General features: G+C 42.5%; 1 protein-coding gene across 1 annotated transcript in view; it reads right to left on the reverse strand.

Annotated features, from left to right (window-relative positions):
• Positions 1–20,765, reverse strand: part of iffo1b (intermediate filament family orphan 1b) — a gene marked incomplete at both ends in the record, with an annotated part of 25,716 nt that extends 4,951 nt beyond the window's left edge. The window contains 6 exons of the mRNA XM_084336762.1: positions 4,041–4,164; positions 4,979–5,151; positions 8,101–8,229; positions 9,868–9,963; positions 16,750–16,810; positions 19,822–20,765. Of these exons, the coding sequence (XP_084192888.1) occupies positions 4,041–4,164; positions 4,979–5,151; positions 8,101–8,229; positions 9,868–9,963; positions 16,750–16,810; positions 19,822–20,765 (1,527 nt within the window). The remainder of the gene's footprint in view (positions 1–4,040; positions 4,165–4,978; positions 5,152–8,100; positions 8,230–9,867; positions 9,964–16,749; positions 16,811–19,821) is intronic.
• Between the last annotated feature and the right edge of the window lie 1,630 nt (positions 20,766–22,395).

Here is a 22,395-nt window from a genome sequence, read left to right on the forward strand (position 1 = left end):
GACTATACTACTACCTACTATGCTACTATGACTATACTACTACCTACTATGCTACTATGTCTATCCTACCACCTACTATGATACTATGACTATACTACTACCTACTATGCTACTATGACTATACTACTACCTACTATGCTACTATGTCTATACTACTATGCACTCAAATAAGTGAGGCACTCAAATTCGGCACCACTAGGCAAACAATACCACTTAGCCGGTGTACTCTTCCTGCTGACTTGTTGTACACAAATTGTAAGTCGCTTTGGATAAAAACGCCAGGTAAATCACTAAATCTAAATGTCTTAGGACTGGGGTGATGTGGTCTGGGTTAGAAATTGGGTTGAGAAACAATGCACTCTGCTTTTCAGAAAAGCCTTGATAAAGGCCAAAGATCCAGCGGTAGGGCTGGGGGGCGATTCTTGCTCAAATGTGAATCACGATTTTTCTCTCTAAGAATTGAGATCACGATTCTCTCACACGATTCTTATTTTTTCAATAAAATCATTTATTGCACTCTTTCTTAAACAGACAACATAACATATATGAAAGTGCTTGACTTAAACTTAAAAGTCTCTTGTAACATACAAAAGAACTCAAGTCAGAATCATCATCATTTAAAAAAGTAAAAAGTAAAAAAGAAATATATATATTTTTTTTATAAAAAAAATAGTCATAATTTAGAAATGAGATTGCATAGGTCTATGAATCGAGATCGCGATTTTATTTCGATTAATCGCCCAACCCTGTCCAGCGGCACTATATAATAAGTTTATTTATGTAATGTCCATATATTATATATAACCTGCCGTCATCCAATTATGAATGAATGGATCATTTATTTTGTATCATACCTGATGTGTTCCATCTATATAGCTACAGCCTAAACCTGTTCCATTCAGTTTATCATATTCAAGACAAATCATTGACCCAACAAATAACCGTTATGTAATCCCTGTCACCATGATGTTTCCATGCGTAACGAAATGCGTAACGACCAATTCTGATCCACACATGAATTCAATTATAAAGCTTAAAAACCTCTTTGTGATTAACTGATCGAAAGGCTCAATTCCGTTGAAGGGTTTACTTCAAAGTGGGAAGAAATGCAAAGCCTAACATACTACCTGAATATGGTTTGTTTTGGGCGGATGTTTCCCATGACCCTTCATCTAGACGGCTTGGTCTGAATGGACGGAGGTGCAGTTGGAGGCGCGGGCACTATTTTATGCCAACAGAATTGCCAATCCGCCTGCACATGCGATTCCGCTGGCCTTGCTCCAGCGCACAAATAAACCACTGTGTGAGTGAGTGCGTGTGTGTGTGTGTTTGTGTGTTGTGTGTGTGTGTGTGTGTGTGTGTGTGTGTGTGTGTGTGTGTGTGCATGTGCGTGTGTGTGTGTGTGTGTGTGTGTGTGTGTGTGTGTGTGTGTGTGTGTGTGTGTGTGTGTGTGTGTGTGTGTGTGTGTGTGTGTGTGTGTGTGTGTGTGCATGTGCGTGTGTGTGTGTGTGTGTGTGTGTGTGTGTGTGTGTGTGTGTGTGTGTGTGTGTGTGTGTGTGGAGTAATGCCACACAACAAGTCATGCCATGGCAGCCTCACAGAGCTCCAACAGCATCAGTGAAAAGCCCGACATGACAACACTGACAATGACAAAAAATATGACAAAAGTGACAAAAAAAATATATATCACCGGGAGGTTACATTGAGTACAAAATGTGACAGTATTTTTTATAATGTTGTCTTTTGTGCAATTAATTACAGAAAAATAACCAAACGACGACGACACTAAAATAGTACTGGTCAATGAGTGTCGAAGCTGGGAAGTGGTGTAAGTTCATAAGGGAAAACTAGAGAACGGGAGCTCAGTGTGCTACAGATCCAATGGGACTTAAGATGGCCGACCGCTGCGTAAAGACCCACAGTCATGTACAGAGACACTGAGCTTCTGTTTATGCACATTGTATAACAATCATAATAACAGTGACAAATCAAAGTAAATTAAAGGTTACTGACCGAGAAGGTGTAGGCTGAAGCCTTATGTTATTACACCAACCCTGATTAGATTAGTTATTTTGTACTAATCTTTAGTAAATAATAATAATAATAATACATCAATTTCACTATAGCGCTTTTCCAGGTGCTCAAAGACGCTACCTATAGTACCTATAGAATTATACACTGAAATATATATGTATTTTATTTTACATATGTATATTATATATACTCAAAACATTTTCCTGTGTTTCTTGCACACACCCATTACTCTATGGTAAAAACCACGGGAATATTATAGTGATTCACCATACATTTCTATCATTTCTAACAGAAAAGCTATGGTGAAATAGTACAGTAATTTTGTGGTAATAGTGTGTATGGAAACTCCCCACAGTAATACTATAAATCGCTACAGTATTTCTGTGGTAAAAGTCTGTAGTGTGTACGAAACAAAAAAGAAAACAGCAATACTAATAGTGTTGTGAAGGATCAGATTAAACCGAATCTATATATATTTATTTATGGATATATATTTAATAGTATTTGTATATCATTTGATATCCTTGTATATTCCTTGTACATATACACTGAATATCCCTTTGGTCTACTAACAGCCCATAATAGTTTCATTCTCTCATTGGACAAGAACTTGGCGCCAGCAGCCAAGCCCCTTGGTTCAAGTTCAATCGTGCCGACGAACATGTCGTTACTAGCCCCGGTTCCGCGTAGGAATACGTCTGCCGAAATACGAATGGTACTATTTGTTCACAGCGCATATATATATGGCGCAAGTAAAGTAGAACTTTCTTTTAGTCCCTTAGCCCTTAGTTCTTTACCCTCCAACCTAGTGGCAAGACGTTAAGCCTCACCCACGATACACGTGTGGTGCAGTATGGTCAACTTGGCCTCAGAATGGCATTGAGACATCGTGTGGATTAATAGTTGAATTGTCATAGTTGGCACTATACCGTCGAGTGGGACGTATTTCTATTAAGTTAATAATAGTCTATTATGTATGGTGCATCGTTCGGTTAGAGTTATACAGTGAGCAGTACCCCCATTGTTTCCTCGCGTTATCTAGAGTCTTAACCAGGCTGGGCAGACCACGTGTGGTGCTTTCATCCGAGGAGTTCTGGGCCAGGACGAGTGGACCTGCACATTGGATTACCTTACCCGGACGACGGCGAGCCCTACACGGCTTGGATTATCTACTTGCTTTGGGTGCTTTGATTATGCCATGGATAACAGCCAACACTGGTGAGTGTTGGAACTACCCCCCGAGAGGAGTCCAGGTGAGACGGCGCTCTACCCCGAGTGAGGTCGCCTCACGTCTCTTCGTTGTGGACCGGCAGCTACCGTCTACAAGAGGGCCCAACTGTATTCATCTGTGGACCAAGGTTCTGTGGGCACCGTGTTCAGCACTCTGAATTCTCCCAAGAAATCGTTGGCCAGATGGGATATCGCCAGCGGCTCTCCTAACCCCCCCCCCCCCCCCCTACTGACTTACAACCAGCGGGACCCCCCTTTAGTGTATCCAGCTATAATCATTAAGTACCATCGCTATAGTTCCCTAAAGAACCAGGTTGTATACTTGCTTCCTGCGTAACCAGAGATTGGACATTCAATGTTGATTTGCCTACGAATACTCATTTGCCTTACAAGTGCATTCAAATCATAAATGTCATTACGTGAACGTTGTATATACCCTTTGCTATATATTAAAGATTCGACGGATACATTTGTGTGGACTTGGTTTCATCAGGTGGGAAAGTGTTCATCATATCTATATCATGTACTGTGTGGCCAGTAGTTAAAGTACATAAAGCGGTAGTGGTTTAATGATACCATACTTATCAATACAGTCAGGGAATTGTACCCCTCAGTTACAAATAGGTTTTATTATAGTTAATTTTCATATGAGAATTTAAAGTTCCGTCTCTAGGACCTGTAAGCTGGCAGTTTGGGCAGCAACTTAAAGGCCACTCCCACTTTAAGGCTAGATTTAACGACTATACTTTTCTACCCCTTTGGAAAGCAGTGCGTACCTGTCCTGGCTGGTGGGTGGTGTCGGGAGGACTACATCCAGGGAAATCCTCCCAGAGCAGAAGGGTCTCCTCAGTCTCCTCCCACGCCAGGCTATCACAGTCATCCTCAAACTCACATTCCCGCCTGCAACAAACATGTCCCAACACATATGCACATAACACAAACACACATGATTAGCCAATTGTTATTGTGATGTCAACATAATGGGATAAAGATAATTGCAATGACGGCCGCTCTCAGTGTTCTGTAGCCCTTGGCTTCAATGGATTGCAATGAATTACAAATCATAATGTGAGGGTACGGATTACAAATCACAGGGCATGGATTCATCATTTGAGGGTACCGATTAAAAATCAGAGGGCATGGATTAAAAAAAAAAAAAAAAAGCATGGTGCCGTAATATTTAACCCTATCAGGAGCTGTGTGTGCTTTGTTGACTCAAACGCATTGGCTTTCTGTGTGTCTCCCTCTCCGTGTGTGTGTGTGTGTGTGTGTGTGTGTGTGTGTGTGTGTGTGTGTGTGTGTGTGTGTGTGTGTGTGTGTGTGTGTGTGTGTGTGTGTGTGTGTGTGTGTGTGTGTGTGTGTGTGTGTGTGTGTGTGTGTGTGTGTGTATTTTGCTTCAAAGCTTCCAACAGTGTTGTTTTCGGCTCTTTCTACATTGTTGTCCTAGATGTAGAGTAGTGACTCATGTGCCTATGTGTGTTAATCCTGTTCTTTACATGGACACATTAACTCTACATCCTCAGCTCAGTCCAGTCACTTTATTATCCCAGATGGTACACAAACAAACAGCAGCTCCCTCTTTGAAGCTAGCAGTGCTATGTATCATTGTTCATTAATGGGAGATCCTCACTGAAAGTAACTTTTAAATCTAAAACAAGGCTTAATCAATCCACATCCGTGCAACTGGCGCTATACAGAAAGTTAGTGCACTTACAGCTGGTTCAGCATCCTCTGCATCTCCTCGTTGATCTGATTGGCTGATGATCCACAGAGCTCCCCATCTCTGGGCATGCCCCCGTCGCTCTCAGAGGTGCTGATTGGCTCGTCTCCCTCGCTCCCGTTAAACGATGAAGGGGTTTGTCTTCGAGGATGACAGTTGAACGATGGCTGGGTATTGAAGATTCAGTCAGAATTACATGCAACGTTCAGCTTAAGAGACCAAACAACTTAGTCAAGGCTATTTCCATGCACACCTGGTTCAGATAGTGTAGTTTTAGTGTTTGTTTTCCATCTGACTAGTAACAGTTGTGGGATTCAAGTTGTTACCGCCATTTGGACCCTGAACTCCCTTGGCCCCCCCCTCTCCCTTCCGCCCCTACACTAACCAAGCTCCTGACCTGATGGACTAGACTCTTCCGTGTGTTATGTTGTGCTGTGTCGTGCTGTGCTGTATTTATTTATGTATGTATTGTGTCATGTTGTGCTGTATTATGTATCTATTGCTGGGAGGGGGGGGGGGGGGTAAATGTATCCATGTTCCAGTTTTATGTACTGTATATCCAGAGCTTCAATACACTCTGTACCCATCACAAATACCACCAACCTGGTTGTGTGGCAATAAAGGTATCTTGTAGCTGTAGCTGTAGGTGTAGATGGTGAGTGGTGTAGGTGAGTGGTGTAGGAGGTGAGAGCTGTAGCTGTAGGTGTAGATGGTGAGTGGTGTAGGTGAGTGGTGTAGGAGGTGAGAGCTGTAGCTGTAGGTGTAGATGGTGAGTGGTGTAGGTGAGTGGTGTAGGAGGTGAGAGCTGTAGCTGTAGGTGTAGATGGTGAGTGGTGTAGGTGAGTGGTGTAGGAGGTGAGAGCTGTAGCTGTAGGTGTAGATGGTGAGTGGTGTAGGTGAGTGGTGTAGGAGGTGAGAGCTGTAGCTGTAGGTGTAGATGGTGAGTGGTGTAGGTGAGTGGTGTAGGAGGTGAGAGCTGTAGCTGTAGGTGTAGATGGTGAGTGGTGTAGGTGAGTGGTGTAGGAGGTGAGAGCAGTGCTTTGAGAAGCTAGTGAAGGGCTACATCTGTTCCTCACTCCCCAACACCTTGGACCCCCTGCTATTTGCATACCGCCCCAACAGGTCCACAGAGGATGCCATAGCCCATGTGCTGCGCACGTCTGAATTTAAGAATGAGTGGGATTCATCATTCAACAGACCAGGGTAAGAACCGATTTCGACGTTAAGAACGGCTTGATGAATGTGGCGGTGGCTTTTCTTATTGTTCTCTTAACAGATAAGCAAGAATATAAGAAAAATAATAAGAGAATATTGTTGAATGAGGCCCAATGACTCTATGTAACACCATCAACCCATCCATCTACACTCATTGCACACACATCCACATGCACACTCACTTTAAACAAACACTCATTTTAGACACTTTAACACTACATTTTATGTATCTATTTATTAAAGAGATTTGCACTACATGCATACCTCATTTGCATTTGCACCTTGCCTTAAAGTTTTTGCACCTGATTGTCTGCATTTGTACCTCATTGTCTGCATTTTTACTCATTGTACTTAGATTGTACTTAGGTTGTACTTTTGTTTGTATATTGTATTGTATATTGTATATTCAATTGTATAGTGTTATTCCTCTTTTACTTACTTGTTTACTGTATGAAGCACATTCTCAGGGGCTCATACAGAACCAAGCATTTCACTGTAAAGTACATGTCCTTATATGTGACAAATAAAAACAAACTTGAACTTGAACTTGAACTTGTATCTTGTCTTGTATCTTGTTAATCCCCTGTAATTCATCCTCTGTATTTGACCCATCCTAACTCCCTGGAAGAAGAGATCTTGTATCTCAATGGGACATTCCTGGATAAATAAAGGATAAATAAAAAAAAAACTATTTAGGAGCAGTGGGGCAGCCACACACAGTGTGGCGCCCAGGGGACCAACTGTAGCTGTCTAATGCCAGTACCTTGGTCAAGGGCAATGGCAGGAAACATAACATACATGTTTTCTGGTGTGGGACGAACCCAGAGTACCCAGAGAAAACCCACGCAAACACGGGAGAACGTGCAGTGGGTGCCTGGAAGTTTAGACTATTTGAAATTCAATTTAGTATACTTTTCTGTGATTGACTAGGAAGGAGAGGGGTCTTTAACTAGAGAGACTAAAAAGAGAGAAAGCTCTTTGGCAGCTCTGGCTCTGGGGAGACGTAATGAAAACCTACAAGCTCCCAAGGAACGTGTGCAGGAAGAGGGGAGAAAAACACTTTCAATGAATGTTCAGGTTGTGTTGAACATCCCAGAACATCATCATTGGAAAATGGGTATTTATAACATGTACAAGAATAGAGTAATACTGGAAGTCTATACTTACACCGGTACAGTAATTCATTCATTCATTCATTCTATCTTTATTTAGACTCTAAATTACATTGAGGGGCAGCCCTCATTTTCAATGTTGTCGAGTGATGACAATCACATAATCAATTGGTCACCAGCGCTCTAAACCGACCCATGGACTCTAGTGCATCTCATTTATTGTTTCAAAATTTCTTTTTCACATTTTTGGTGTTTTAAATGTCCCATGTAGGGCGATTCAGGAGCACAGAGGCTAAAAGCTGATCTACCAAATTCAGTACAAACTTTAAGCTTTAAGCCAATCGTTTGTTTGTGTCCATTCCAATAATGAAGTAATGTAATTTGGACAATCTCCAATTATGACTTTATATAGAAACAAATGCTAGTGCAAATCGTGTACTATCTCGTACACATCTCTCCTAAGTACTAGATTTAAAAAGGTCCTCCTGCGTGTGGGAAATGTGGGGAAACCATTTCACAGATCTATCGAATAAATCAAGTAATCGAAAGTCAAGTCCCATGACAATTAGTCAAATAATAATTGCTTTAGTCGAGGACAGCGCAAGAATACATACAGGTATCGACCATATTCACATGGCGGCCATTCTGATCTTATGTCATGCTCAGGTTGGGATTTCTTTCCACTCTGTTCCCGCCTGAGCATGACATAAGATCAGAATGGCCACGTGTGAATATGGTCAATGGCGCTGGATGTCTCATGAAAAGCTTTTTTAGCCTGGCGTACTACACCTGGTACATGTCACAGTTCCTCTGCTGGGCTACGTCACAGAGACGAGCGGTGATGTCAATCCTGCGACAGATGTCCATGTCCACCTTCATGGCCTTCTCCTGAATCTTACTGTCCAGGTCTGATAGGTTCTACCTCAGAGAGAGGGAGGGGATGAGGTGTGTGACCACCAAAAAAAAAAACAATGCTGATTTATTTTGCACGTAATCTCAGACACATCCAAAAACTCATTGAGAGCAAATTATTCGATATGGCCACTAGTGATGTCAACAGAGACATTGCATCCTTGTGTTGTGTTAATTACAGCTCCATGAAATGATGTAGATGAAGAAATAGCAATACCTTGTCTTATAGGGACTGCTACCTTATAATTTCATTGAGCTGTAATTAACACAACACAAGGATTCAATGTCTGCGATTACATCACTCATGGCCATATTCAAACTCATTTACTCTCAGTAACTAGTCAAATAAAATAAAAAAGATATCTAACCCTAACTAACCTTATTGTCACGCACTTGTCCTAATATACTAACCTACACTGTAGCACACAACACTTTGATGAACATTGTTACTCAGCTGATAGAGTTGTGCCCTTCCTTCCTGATGACTTGTCGTACAGACCTTGTAAGTCGCTTTGGATAAAAGCGTCAGCTAAATTACTAAATGTAAATGTAAATGTAACTGTCAAACTAAATGAATGTTTATAGTTTTTGTATATAGTGTGTGTGAGATTATGGTCAAAATAAATCATCATTGATTTTTGGTGAAGTGCCCCTTTAAGAAACTTAAATTGATTGGAGTAGGATAATAGATCATGTAAGGTTAGACTATTGTGAATTCATCAAGCAAGCTAACTTATCTCCATTTTGGAAATGACCAGTGACTACAACCTACTGTAAAGCCATTGGTTGCGCATTTGAAAGGTCAGCTTCAAACTTTCAAGCAACGTACAGCACATTGCGTGCCGCTCGCGTAGCTCTGACCCTCTCCATAGAATACAATGGCAGCTCTGACCGTCTCCATAGAATACAATGGCAGCTCTGACCCTCTCCATAGAATACAATGGCAGCTCTGACCGTCTCCATAGAATACAATGGCAGCTCTGACCCTCTCCATAGAATACAATGGCAGCTCTGACCCTCTCCATAGAATACAATGGCAGCTCTGACCCTCTCCATAGAATACAATGGCAGCTCTGACCCTCTCCATAGAATACAATGGCAGCTCTGACCCTCTCCATAGAATACAATGGCAGCTCTGACCCTCTCCATAGAATACAATGGCAGCTCTGACCCTCTCCATAGAATACAATGGCAGCTCTGACCCTCTCCATAGAATACAATGGCAGCTCTGACCGTCTCCATAGAATACAATGGCAGCTCTGACCCTCTCCATAGAATACAATGGCAGCTCTGACCCTCTCCATAGAATACAATGGCAGAGGCGCAAAATGAGAACAGGCCTGAAGAGTCACATCTTGATGGATGTACATACTATACTCACTGTATATAATGCCACTATATAATGCTACCATATAATGCAACTATATAATGCTACTATATATAGCGTTTTGTGGATTCTGTTATTTATAATTGTGTTTAGTGTCATATTCAACTAACTGAGCTGCAGAGGGCCAGTTCATCGCTGTTCAGAGTGATTGGGATATTGTTCTCACACTGGGAGTATGTGTGGCCAGTGTACTACTACAGGGTCAAGACAGTACACAGGAGTTGTAATATAGTATGGAGGTAGAGACTCACACTCACATTACTCATGAGGCCCTTGAAGAGAACCAGCTCTGCCTTCAGCTGCTGCACTCGGACAGTCAGTTCATCCTGGCAGCCCTCACTCTCCTGCAGATCCTGCAAACACAAACACAGCCGTGGGGAACGCCACTCTATGTACAATATGAATGATATGGACAAAATATGATTGCATTTTATTATGTTTAGAATCCACATTTCCTCTTTCAGTATATTGTGGGAATACATTTACCTGCTTGTCTTAAACAGGCCTAGTGTTTCTGGGTTTTCCTGACAAACCCTTCTCAATTTAAGCTATAATGTGTATTTTAAAATAATAATAATAATAATAATAATAATAATAATAATAATAATAATAATAATAATAATAATAATAATAATAATAATAATAATAATAATAATAATAATAATAATAATAATAATAATAATAATAATAATAATAATAATAATAATAATAATAATACATGTCTGTCTCAGGACATTCAGAATAGGCAGACTTCACAATATGGGTATTGCATATTTTCATATTGCGATATCAATATACAGTATATCAATTTGATACTATTCAACCCTACACTACCAGAGAGAAAGAGAGAGAGAGAGAGAGAGAGAGAGAGAGAGAGAGAGAGAGAGAGAGAGAGAGAGAGAGAGAGAGAGAGAGAGAGAGAGAGAGAGAGAGAGAGAGAGAGAGAGAGAAACACAGCTGCAACATTCTAGGCCAAGATTAACTTGTGCCAAGAGATCAACCCAAACAATGCAGTGCCATTAAGCTATGAATGCTTCAAAGTCAATCCTTTTTCTTGACTCAACACATAAGGAAACATTTTAATCCGCAATACATAATTTCTCTGTTGGGCAGATTTGGATTTGTTGGACGATATAACTCTCTCTTGTACATATGAGATGTGGATCTGTTGTATTGGCCTGTTTCAGTCTCAGCTGGGGCTCTGCAGCATGATGGGGCCATAATACTGCTGTCTAACTGGGTCATGGTCAGATTCATGGTAGAAGAGTGCACACACATACACACACACGCACACACGCACATGCACACATACACACGCACACACGCACGCACACACACACACACACACACACACATACACACGCATGCATTGCACACACGCACATATGCACACATGCATGCATACACACATACACACACATGTGCGCACACACACACACAAGAACTCTAAGAAACGTCATACAGTGAAGTTACAAGGAAACAGAAGCACCAATGTGATCATCATTTTGCGATGAGGACAAAGATTCTCAGAGTAAGATATACATCGTTTTTTTTAAAGCTATACATACATTTTTAAAAGCTATACATTCATTTAGAGAAAAGCTATACATTCATTTAGAGAAAAGCTATACATTCATTTAGAAAAGCTATACATTAATTTAGAAAAGCTATACATTAATTTAGAAAAGCTACACATGGCGCCCGAGTGGCGCACCACATAACGCGCTGCGTCGCGGCACGGCCGACCCGGGTTCGATTCCCGGACCCGGCGTCATTTGCCGAATGTCTTCCCCCCCACTCTGTCTCCCGCTCTTCCTCTCTCTCTCTCTCTCTCTCTCTCTCTCTCTCTACTGGACTGCCCAGTAGAAAAAAAGCGATAAACGCTAAAAAATAAATCTAAAGAAAAATAAAAAGCTACACATTAATTTAGAAAAGCTATACATTAATTTAGAAAAGCTATACATTCATTTAAAAAAAGCTATATGTTCATTTAAAAAAGCTATACGTTCATTTAGAAAAGCTATACATTCATTTAGAAAAGCTATACATTCATTAAAAAAATATATACATTAATTTAGAAAATATATATTGATCTTTGTTTTTGATTACTGAATAATGTATTGTGAGTGTGACTCACGTTGAGGTCCTTGGGTGAGCGGGGGGGGAAGAGAACGAGCGAGTGGCCATGTAGGATGATCACTGTACAGCAGGGGTCTCAAACTCGCGGCCCGCGGGCCGCAATATTTTGCGGCCCCCTACTTGACATCAAAGTATTTTTTTTTAAACTTAATTTTTTAGCGTTTATCGCTTTTCTGGTCAAGTATGACCGACAGATGTAGGGTGAAACGGGAGAGAGAGCAGGGGAAGACATTCGGCAAATGACGGCGAGTCCGGGAATCGAACTCGGAGTCAACCAGGTCCGTGACGCAGCACGGTATTCCGCGACACAGCACGGTACATGGTGTGCTACTGGAGCACCCCTTTGACATCAAAGTTTAGTGTTAATGCTGCCCGCGCGCAACTGTTTGCCGAGTCGTTGCGCGACAGTTGGACGTGTTATGGGGCTGCGGCACTGCAGATATACCCTACTCCAATGATCTGCACGGACATTAGACGGTGTTGCACTCTCTACCCAGTCTGTAAGCTAGTAGCAGTCGCAGAGGCTCTGGCTAGTAGTAACGTTCGAATGTTGTGATTTTCGATGCAAAATAAATATTCAACATTCTCTTTTGAGACTCCGCCTCAGACTCTTATCCTTTGGCACTTGGAACTTGCTGTACTTTGCTTGCAGGTCTGCAGCCATTATTGCTGGATTATGAATAGCACCAACTTTAGCCACGGTACCGTTGTCAAGCTAAGCTAGCTGACCTAGCTCGTCTTCCCTGCAGGGTTTTCACATTGACATTTAATAACGTTAGTCAGCTAACGCTAGTCAGTAGCTACTTGACTTAAATACGATTCACCGTGGGTGCATTATTGTTGATAGACGGACAGTGTCAGGTCCTGGAGAAAGGACAGGCAATCATCTGATTTGATGTAACGTTAAAGCGGATGTTGTTCCAACTAGCTAGCTTTTCAGCTAATGCTATAATAACACCAAGCAAAACACATCCCGTCCGAGCTCCCCGTCACACGCTCTGTCGGGGACAATGGAATTTAAGAAAGTGTATCTGCTGTTAAAATGACAAACAGCATCACACTTTAAAACACGTTCATTTTATAACCCTCACTCTCCGCAGGAGATAAATGACGTCATGGGATCGGAGGCTAGAATTTACGTGTACTCGCCGATACCAAGTCCTCACTCAGTGGCAAGAAGCCATTCTCTCTCTCTGATGCATACATAATAATAATGTATGACTGAAGTGATGGAGACCATGTTTGAAGGCAAACAAAAGCAAATCCCCCTCAGATCGCACAGCAACCAGAATAACTGAAATACTGGCTGGTGATTTGATTAAACAGCTTTGTGATAGAATACAAAAAAAAATGCACAGTGCATTTCCATAGCTGTGGATGAGTCCACTGACACCACTGAGAAGCCTATGTTCTGAAGAACCGTTCATGTTCTGAAATGTTATTGCTAAAGATTGAGAAGATTGGATCAGTTGTACTTTTTTTTGGAATACTTGAAACCCTTTTTTTGTGGAATATTTGATGCGGCCCAGCCTCACCCAGACTCTACCTCCAGCGGCCCCCAGGTAAATTGAGTTTGAGACCCCTGCTGTACAGTCTGTCTCAGTTATTGTCTTGACATGTGGTGTTAAGTTATCGTCCTGGGAAGTCTTTTTATGTATTATTATTATTGTATTGTGATATGTTTTGTTTCATGTTGGGGGGGGGGGGGGGGGGGGGGATATATATATATTTGATCAAAAAATTCAATATATATATATACATTCATTTAGAAAAGCTATAGCCTACATTCATTTAAAAAATGGGCATTTGTTTTGTTTCCTAGGCAACAGTGGAGAAAGACAAGGAACGACTTATTCCAGAGATGCAGCAGCAGTCAGGAATCAGGATTAAAATCTGTGGTACAATGATACTAGACCATCGTCACCACTGTCCACATCCGTTCAATATCATCTTTTAAATTGTTTAAAACTATGCTGTCCTTTGTTGTTGTTGTTGTTGTCCTTGTCCTGTTAGTTTATTTCTTTATTTGGTTGGTGTTGTTTATTTGTTATTGTTGTTTTTGCTTTAAAGGTCTCGTGTCTTATAAATGGCCTTTTCCAGTGTTTAGCATTGTTTCCTAGCAATGGGGGTTTATATCAATGGGGTCTGTTTCTCTAATTCTCATTTTGACTCATCAGTTCACGAGATCCTCCCTCACTCAACTAAGCCGTTCTGATTTGACTGTTTTGCTGACGTGAGTAAGGCACTGGTTGTAGTCACCGCCCACAATCAACAATTCGTTCAACAACAGAGCGAGTGGAATTACTTCCTCAAACGGGATGACGTGCGCGGGTGCCGACAGAGACAGCAGAGAACGAGCGAGCGAGCGAGAGAGAGAGAGAGAGAGAGAGAGAGAGAGAGAGAGAGAGAGAATAGAGGGAGAGAGAGAGAGGGAATGGGAAACACACGCATTTACACACACACCGCGCAGCGTGGGGATGGGGCTTCTCCGCATATCACTGTCAAAATATCTTTGACTCCCACACGCGCGCCCTTATTCCGATCCGTACAATAATATTCACAGGGGTATATATTGTCATTTGAAACAAGTTACCAATGCATTGTCCCGTGGGATTATGCCCCCCTGCTGCGAAATTAATTAGTATCCCCCTCAATCTCTCTATGTCTCTCTCTGTCTGCCAGTGCAGACTGTGGGTGACTGTTACTCAAAGCGCTTATGGGCAGAGCCCAGCCCAAAACAGCTTGAAATCTTGATGTGGAAAAATGCTGCTTTAGAGTAATTGATTAAAAATACAAAACAATGAATTTTTTTGAAAACAATTTTACAGATGTGTTCCATAGACTCACAGGAATTGTGTAAAGTTGCCCAAATAGTGAAAGGAATAGCAATGCATGTCCCCTTTAAGATTGTCAAAATATTATAATTCTGTATTTTGTCTTTGCGGACCCCTTTGAAAACGAGATGGTTCATCTCAAGGGGTTATTCCCAATAAAGAAATGTCAACACTGGGTACGACGTGGTGCTTGTTCAAGTTTCAAGTACAAGTTTGTTTATTATTTGTCACAATAAAATACATGTACTTTACGGTGAAATGCTTGGTTCTGTATGAGCCCCTGAGAGTGTGCTTCATACAGTAAGAAAGTAAGTACAAAATTAAGTGGGGGCGACAGGAGGTAGAGCAGTCGTCTGGTAATCCGGAGGTTCCCGGTTCGATTCCCGCTCCTCTCAGGCAGCGTGTCGAAGTGTCCTTGAGCAAGACACTTAACCCCTAATTGCTCCCGATGAGCAGGTTGGCACCTTGCATGGTTGCCTCCACCATCTGTGTGTGAATGTGTGAGTGAAATGTGAGGAACAAATTGTAAAGCGCTTTGGATAAAAGCGCTATATAAATGCAGCCATTTACCATTTAAGTAAAAAATAAAGTAAAAAAGTAAGTAAAAGAGGAATATACAATACAATATACAATCTAAAGTACAGCCTAAGTACAATCTAAGTACAGTGAGTAAAAATGAGTAAACAGTGAGGTACAAATGCAGACAATGAGGTACAAAACTTTAGGGTAAGGTGCAAATGTAAATGAGGTATGATGAATGTAGTGCAAATCTCTTTAATAAATAGATAAATATAATGTAGTGTTAAAGTGTCTAAGGTGAGTGTTAATAGGGTGAGTGTTTGTTTAAAACACTCACCGTATCATATTGTCAGTGTAATGTCATCTAAACCAAACGTGTGAATACTTTACCCAAGGCAGTTGTCCTTCCGCGTTCGGTTTGCGCGCCCTGATTGGCCTCTCAGCGCTCAATCGCATATCGCCTAACTACTCTGTGCTTTTTCGAGCTAACGTAACGTCATTAGTTTCCAACGGACAGGAGAGAAAGACCTCGGCTCACAAGCAGCTCAAATTACCTGTTGGAATACATTTATTGATTGATGTTTAACTTGTCCCTGTGTGTGTCCAGTCATTTCGACTAGCAAACGTTGTATTTAACGTTACCTCAGGATACCACTGTATTGTATTTAGTTGGTTAGCTATGTAGCTAATGTGGATAGCATTTTGAATAGCATCAATGCTAGCTGGCTGGCTACAGCTTTATTTACTAAATTATGGAGGCTTTTTAATTGTCAAGGTAAGAGAGGATGTCATGATCAACTGAAGGCATATGCTATGGAACAATATGTGCTTGGGTTTTCAGAAAAAGGCCAGCTATGTGACGCTAATCTCTCTAGTTAGTTAGTATCGTGTATTGCATCAAGTGTAAGCACAGCAGAGCCCCGCTCCGCTTAAGACAGAGAGCACAGCGCATAGTACTATATTGAGCGAGTAGTGCTGCGATAGTAGGGCTAACGCGATTGGGCGCTGAGAGGCCAATCAGGGCGCGCAAACCGAACGTGGAAGGACAACTGCCTTGGGTAAAGTATTCACGCAAACCAAACAGCCATATCAAGCCATACTGAAACTGTCCTATTTGACAAGCTTTTAACATTGTCATTATTAACAGAGCACCCTTTCCCCTCTATTACTGTGGCTAAGCTACGTTTACTGTATGCACAAGTATGCTATTCATAGGTTAGCTTATGCATAGTCTTAAGGTAAGCAGTGAGATTAAATTAGGTGGCTTCACACACAGGAATTGAGTTACTGTTTCTCATGAGTCAGACCAATGTCAAAGCTGTCAACAGTAAAGGGCCAAGACCCCAAACACAGCATCCTACACACTGCACTGCAGGTCTCCAGCCCTGCAAACATATACACGCACACACGCGCACATGCACACATACACACACACATTCACACACACACAAACAACCACAAAAACAAACAAACACACACACACACAAACAAACAAACACACACACACACACACACGCACCTGTAAACTAACTCTAACCTAGCCCCATGTCCTTGTGAGATCCAACTAGTCCCCATAAGGATAGGAAAATGTTGGTCCCCACAGTAACAGGAAAACAAGGACACACACACACACATGCACAGTTTTACCTCTTGTAAGTCTGTGATCTTCTGTTGCAGATCCACCCTCATGGTATATTCCTCCTCCCATCTGCAGCACACACACAGATCAACCAGCAAAAGGAAATAATTAACCAGTTAAACAATCCACCAAAACTTGGTCTGCAGAGTAAACCAAACGTAACCCTAGAGTAAATACAATGAGTAAATATGTAATGTACACCATATTGCAGACCCTGCACATGTCAACAGTACAATCTAGGGAGATTTCTAGCTTCAGGGACCTAGTGTGTGTCGGGGACCCAGCTTTCCTTCAAGGGCAGTCGTTTATTATGTTGTGAAATATAAATAATGGAATCTACTTTTCTGAGGTTCAAATGCTCCTCACACAGTTCTGCTTTAATGTCATCCAGACATTCTACTAAATGCTCATAACATAGTCGAGTGATTACCTGGTGAGTGAGTGAGTGAGTGAGTGAGTGAGTGAGTGAGTGAGTGAGTGAGTGAGTGAGTGAGTGAGTGAGTGAGTGAGTGAGTGAGTGAGTGAGTGAGTGAGTGAGTGAGTGAGTGAGTGAGTGAGTGAGTGAGTGAGTGAGTGAGTGAGTGCGTGCGTGAGTGAGTGAATGAATGAGTTGAGTGAGTGAGTGAATGAATGAGTTGAGTGATTAAATGAACGTGGGACCGACTGGCTGAATTGTTTGATGTTTTGATTGTTTTATGATGAATCCGCCTCAGAGGAAGGAGCCCATGAATCTGAGGTTTAATCCATTTGAGAGCCTGTACAGTGAGCGTGTTATAACTGAGGTATGACGGCAGACTCTGGGACACAGTACAACAACACAGGCTCCCGCGGGGGTTAATGCTCTCACTACTGCAGAGTCCGTTTATATAATTGCTGTTTGAAATTCAGAATGCTGCGGCAGAGGCAAGCCCATTCGGGATATAAAATATGAAACAAACGATGTCTAAAAGAGTTTCTTGCCATGGAGAATGTATGCGTGTGTGAGGTGAGAGGCAAGCCAACCCCCCCCCCCCTCCAGCTCGCAGCCTACTGCTGCATTGCAGATACTGTGTTAAGGTTGAGAGGGATGCGCAAAGCTAGGGGGAGAGAGAGGGAGTGTGTGGGTGAGAGAGGAGGAGGGGGGGGAGAAAGAGGGGGAAGATTGTGGGGAGTGAGAGCACAAAGGTGAAGCTGACAGTGGAGAGAGAGGGGGGAAGAGAGAAAGAGAGAGAAAGGGAGGGTGGGGGAGAGAGAGGGGGGGGGGTTGAGCAGGACAAGAGGGGGGGGGGGTTGAGAGAGGATAAAGGAGGAGGAAGTGACCAGCACTCCTCCTTGAATGGAAGATCAAAGGTCGGATGGGTGGAAAGGATGGACTGGAAGAGGATAATATACATTTAAAAAAAGATAACAAATACTCACAATATGTGTGGATTTTCCTCCCTAGTGCTTTGCCCTAAGGTGACTTTATTCCATCAATAAAGATTATTTTAATGGCTCATTGCAGCAATAACAGAGATGTCCTTATGGGCATCGTGCACTCTTATAGATCCTTGTCTTTCAGGGAGACCGGCATCTGCATTGAGATGAAATTCCATGTATTTGAAGCAGAGCTGCCCAAAGTAGGGCAAATAATGGCCTTTTCATAACATTGGCGTATTTAGTTTTATATCTGAAGAGTTATTTAAAAATAACTTCCTTATGTCAAGATTATGGAACACCTTGACATAAGTTTAAGTTTATTTGGATCCCACATAAGACAACTATCATAAGACATACAGTATTAACGAACACCTTGACATAAGACGTATTAACGAACACCCTGACACAAGACAATTATCATAAGACATATTAACGAACACCTTGACATAAGACACCATTATTTACTTGCTACATTTCTATAGCGCCTTTGCCCTTGGCACCCCTCCACATCCTGGCTCAACATTAACCCAATGAAACAGTCCTCCCTTAACCAAACTAATAAACTCATCTAATCTGAATCTAAAGTCACGACCAATTAGTCTAATCAAGTGAATGAAAGCTCTTCTTGGGTTCATTATTCCACCTAAAATGGAGTGAATGGTAATGGCTAGTTCCAATACATGTACTGGGTGTCTTGTCGTTATTCCAAAGAGTTGAAGGGTGCCAAGCCGTTAACAAAGTCAGCCACTCTCTCAGTCTACACACACAATCACAGCATAATGTCTCACATTGCACACGGTCTCTTGGGACACTTATGTTCCCCCAATCTTTTATCCACAAAGAGCCCTCTGTCCTCCCGTGGTCAGCACTCTGAAGAATACATGTCTGTTCAACTGGAAATAATACAGGGGAATTCAAAGATGTTCACTGAATGTCCCAGAGCAGAAGTCCTATATATCCTATCAGGCCTGCAACTCCGTAGAATAGTTATTGACAACAGAAAACACAACTATAACTCCATAGGATGCCTGACACAGATTTGAAGACGTGACCTGCTCTCTGAAAGGGTTTTTACTGTAACAGTCAACTTGTCACAAGCTCCTGAATCATGGACAGAATGACTCTGCCAAGTCTTTATATGTCTCTGTGTGACCCTTCTATTTAGCACTTGAGGTGTGATAACATTTGATATATTTCCAGTGGCACCTGCCACTGTGGTCAGTCAGACAGTCCTTCTCTGGCATGAACAGACAGACAGGAGGAGGCCACAACAGTCTGCTTGCGCTGCATGGGCTGGGGCTGGGGCGCTGTTGCGGCGGCTAGGTCCGGTGGTGGTGGAGGGGGGTGGGTTGGGTGCCTGGGGGGTGATGGATGGTCAAGCCTTCTTGTGTGCTGAGTTGGCTTTGTTGGAGACAGCTGCTCTCTGACACTCTTTACTGCCTTAAAGCTTCAGTCACCCCTCCAGAATAAAAGCCCTGTTTAGTTTTACTAAACTGTGGGCCTTTTGTACTCTTGCTTGTGAAATTGTGGTCAAGCTAAATGCATCTTCATGGAATTATTTTGTGAATAATGATAATAATAATAATAATAATAATAATAATAATAATAATAATAATAATAATAATAATAATAATAATAATAATAATAATAATAATAATAATAATGAGGTTCATTTTATTTACCTGCGTTTATACTCATCTCTTTCTCTCTTGACTTTAGCCAGGACATTATAGAGAGCTCTTATCTCTGGGGTGATAGTGTCAATCTGGACCCCAACTCCATCTGGGTGCACCCAGGACACGCCAGGGCTGGTCAGGCGCTCCACGCCAGAGCCGAACTTGCGGGTGTGGTTGTAGGACCAAATGGTCCCAGGGAGGAACCGTGGCGGAGGGTTGGTGGACGTCCCAGAGCTGGTACTGGTGCTAGAGAAAGTTTTAGAACCTCCCGGGGAGTCCACGGTTGGAGTCGACTGGCTGATGGTGATTATCGGGTTCGAATTGGGATTATTTGGTGATGGGGTGAAGAGAGTCGTAGGCCTCCTGGCAGAGTTGTTTGTGTTGTGGAACGGGAGGGAGCCAGGCCTGAGAGGAATTGTTCCAACGAATCCCGTCTGTACACCCGTCTCCTGGGTATGTGTCCTGCTCTCGCAACCTCCACCCTCGCAACAACCCTTGTTGGAACCCAGCGCCTGTTGCAGCTGTTTCTCTAAAATCTTATTTCTTCGCTCTAGTTCGTGCACTTTGGCCAGAAAGCATCGGAACCTCAGATTGAGGGTTTTCAGGACACTAATGTTGGACCCCAGATCGTTTCGCAGGGCCATCGCAGCAGGAGGCGGCTGCAGCACCGCGCGGTGCAGGTGATGGTTGCGGTGGTTGTGATGTAGAAACGCAGCTTGTGATGATGGTGATGATGGGAGACCACCAGGGCCCGGTCCTCCTCCTGACTGGTCACCCAGGAAAAAGGACGCCGGGTCCGGGCCACCGAAAACGGCGTCGGGGTGCAGGATGTTTGATGGAGAGTCCGGGTGGCTGGGTGCTTCGTGCTGCTGTTGGAGAAGCACGTTGGCCCCCAACAATGGAGTATTCATGCTATGGTACGGAAAACTAAAACGCTGCAGATCTGGCATGAACACGGACGAATAGCCTGACTGAATACACACGTAATGTTTATTTGGAAAGTCTATAGAGCAAATAGACGCAAAGCGCAACGGTGCGCAATTACCTGATGATGATGATGTAACTATTTCCGTTATAGCCTGGATTTAAAACGGAAAGGTCTTATACGGTGGCAGGGTGGATATACGCGCTCCCGTGTTCGTAATAACGGTCCCCAACAAAAACACAAAAATGCGAATCCAGACGTGGATCCTGCAAAACAAATATACAGTGCCGGAGGAGACCAAGAAGACGCCAGTCAAAAACGTTCAAGGAAATAAATGTAATTGATTGGAGAGAAACACAATGCAGAGCTCAGACGAGTAAAAGATAAATGCAGTGTGTCGTCGTCTAGAGAAGTTCCTTATCTGGCAACAAGGAGTGACCGCAGGCGAGGAGCAAGTGCTGCGGGGTTTGAAGCGGAGCTACCGTAAATACGCAGATAGACAGCCGGTGCGCTTTTAACTATTTGATTCCTGAATTCTGCTCAGTCAGTGCTCATATATATATTCTTTCATTTGGGTGCACGGCTGCACGCTTGCCCTTTTGGCCAAATGATTTTAAGATAATCACACAATCTCAAATATGCATAAGAGAATCACACAATCTCAAATATGCATAAGAGAATCACACAATCTCAAATATGCATATACATGGGGGACCCTGATGTAAACAAGACGAAAGTCTTTCTCTGGTCTGCATGATCCCCTTAACAATTGTGTGTATTGAGCTGTAGGCCTACTGTATTGTTGTACCCATTCTGCAATCTGTTAATAAAGTTTTCAATCAATGCTGTTTTCACCCGTTATGCAATTTTGTTTTTATTATTATTATTAAATTGTATGTATGTAGGCCTACAACCAAATACTAGGCCAGTGACATGGTTTCGATGGGTACAAAACGTTTTTGAAGCTTCAAAAAGACTAGGCTAACAATAAATCCCCTCCATTTCACAATACAGAAAAACAAAAACAAACAAAACGACTTGATGCTGATGCTGAGAGAAATATAAAATAGAACAATGCAATTCTACTTCAGGATCAGATGTGATATGTGGAAAGTAACAATGTTTACAGGCCATTATACAAATCTAGTGCAATACTCCTTACATTGTTGGCCTGGGTGCCTGTTACTGTTCCGCAACTGTAAGTTACTTCCTGGGTAGGCCTGATTGGCCCCGACAGGCACGTGACAGGCGCGGCCACGCCCCGCGGCAGCCTCAGGACGCGCAACGAGGCTGCTGAGAGCTGTCGCGCGGAAATAGGCTGTCTATTGCCTCGTGCTGCAACGCGGAAATAGGCTGTCTATTGCCATTCTCTAAGACAAACTCTAACCTTAACCAGCTCCTTAACAGCGCCTAAACATAACCAACTCCGAAAACAATGCCTAACCTTAACCAACTCCGAAACAATGCTTAAAGTTAACATGCCTAAACTTAACGGCGAACGAATGCACGTTAAAAAAAAAAAAAAAAAAATTGAAGGGAATCGAACTTGCCAGCAACGGACGGTAGGATCCACACCAATGCAGCGCTGCCAATTGAGCTATTTCTGGATAGTGAAAAAGGGCGTATCACGTGCTGCCGCTTGTGATTGGTGGAGG

Source organism: Notolepis coatsorum, assembly GCF_963971535.1.
Source record: "Notolepis coatsorum genome assembly, chromosome: 19".
In the NCBI taxonomy this organism is placed as follows: Eukaryota; Metazoa; Chordata; class Actinopteri; order Aulopiformes; family Paralepididae; genus Notolepis; species Notolepis coatsorum.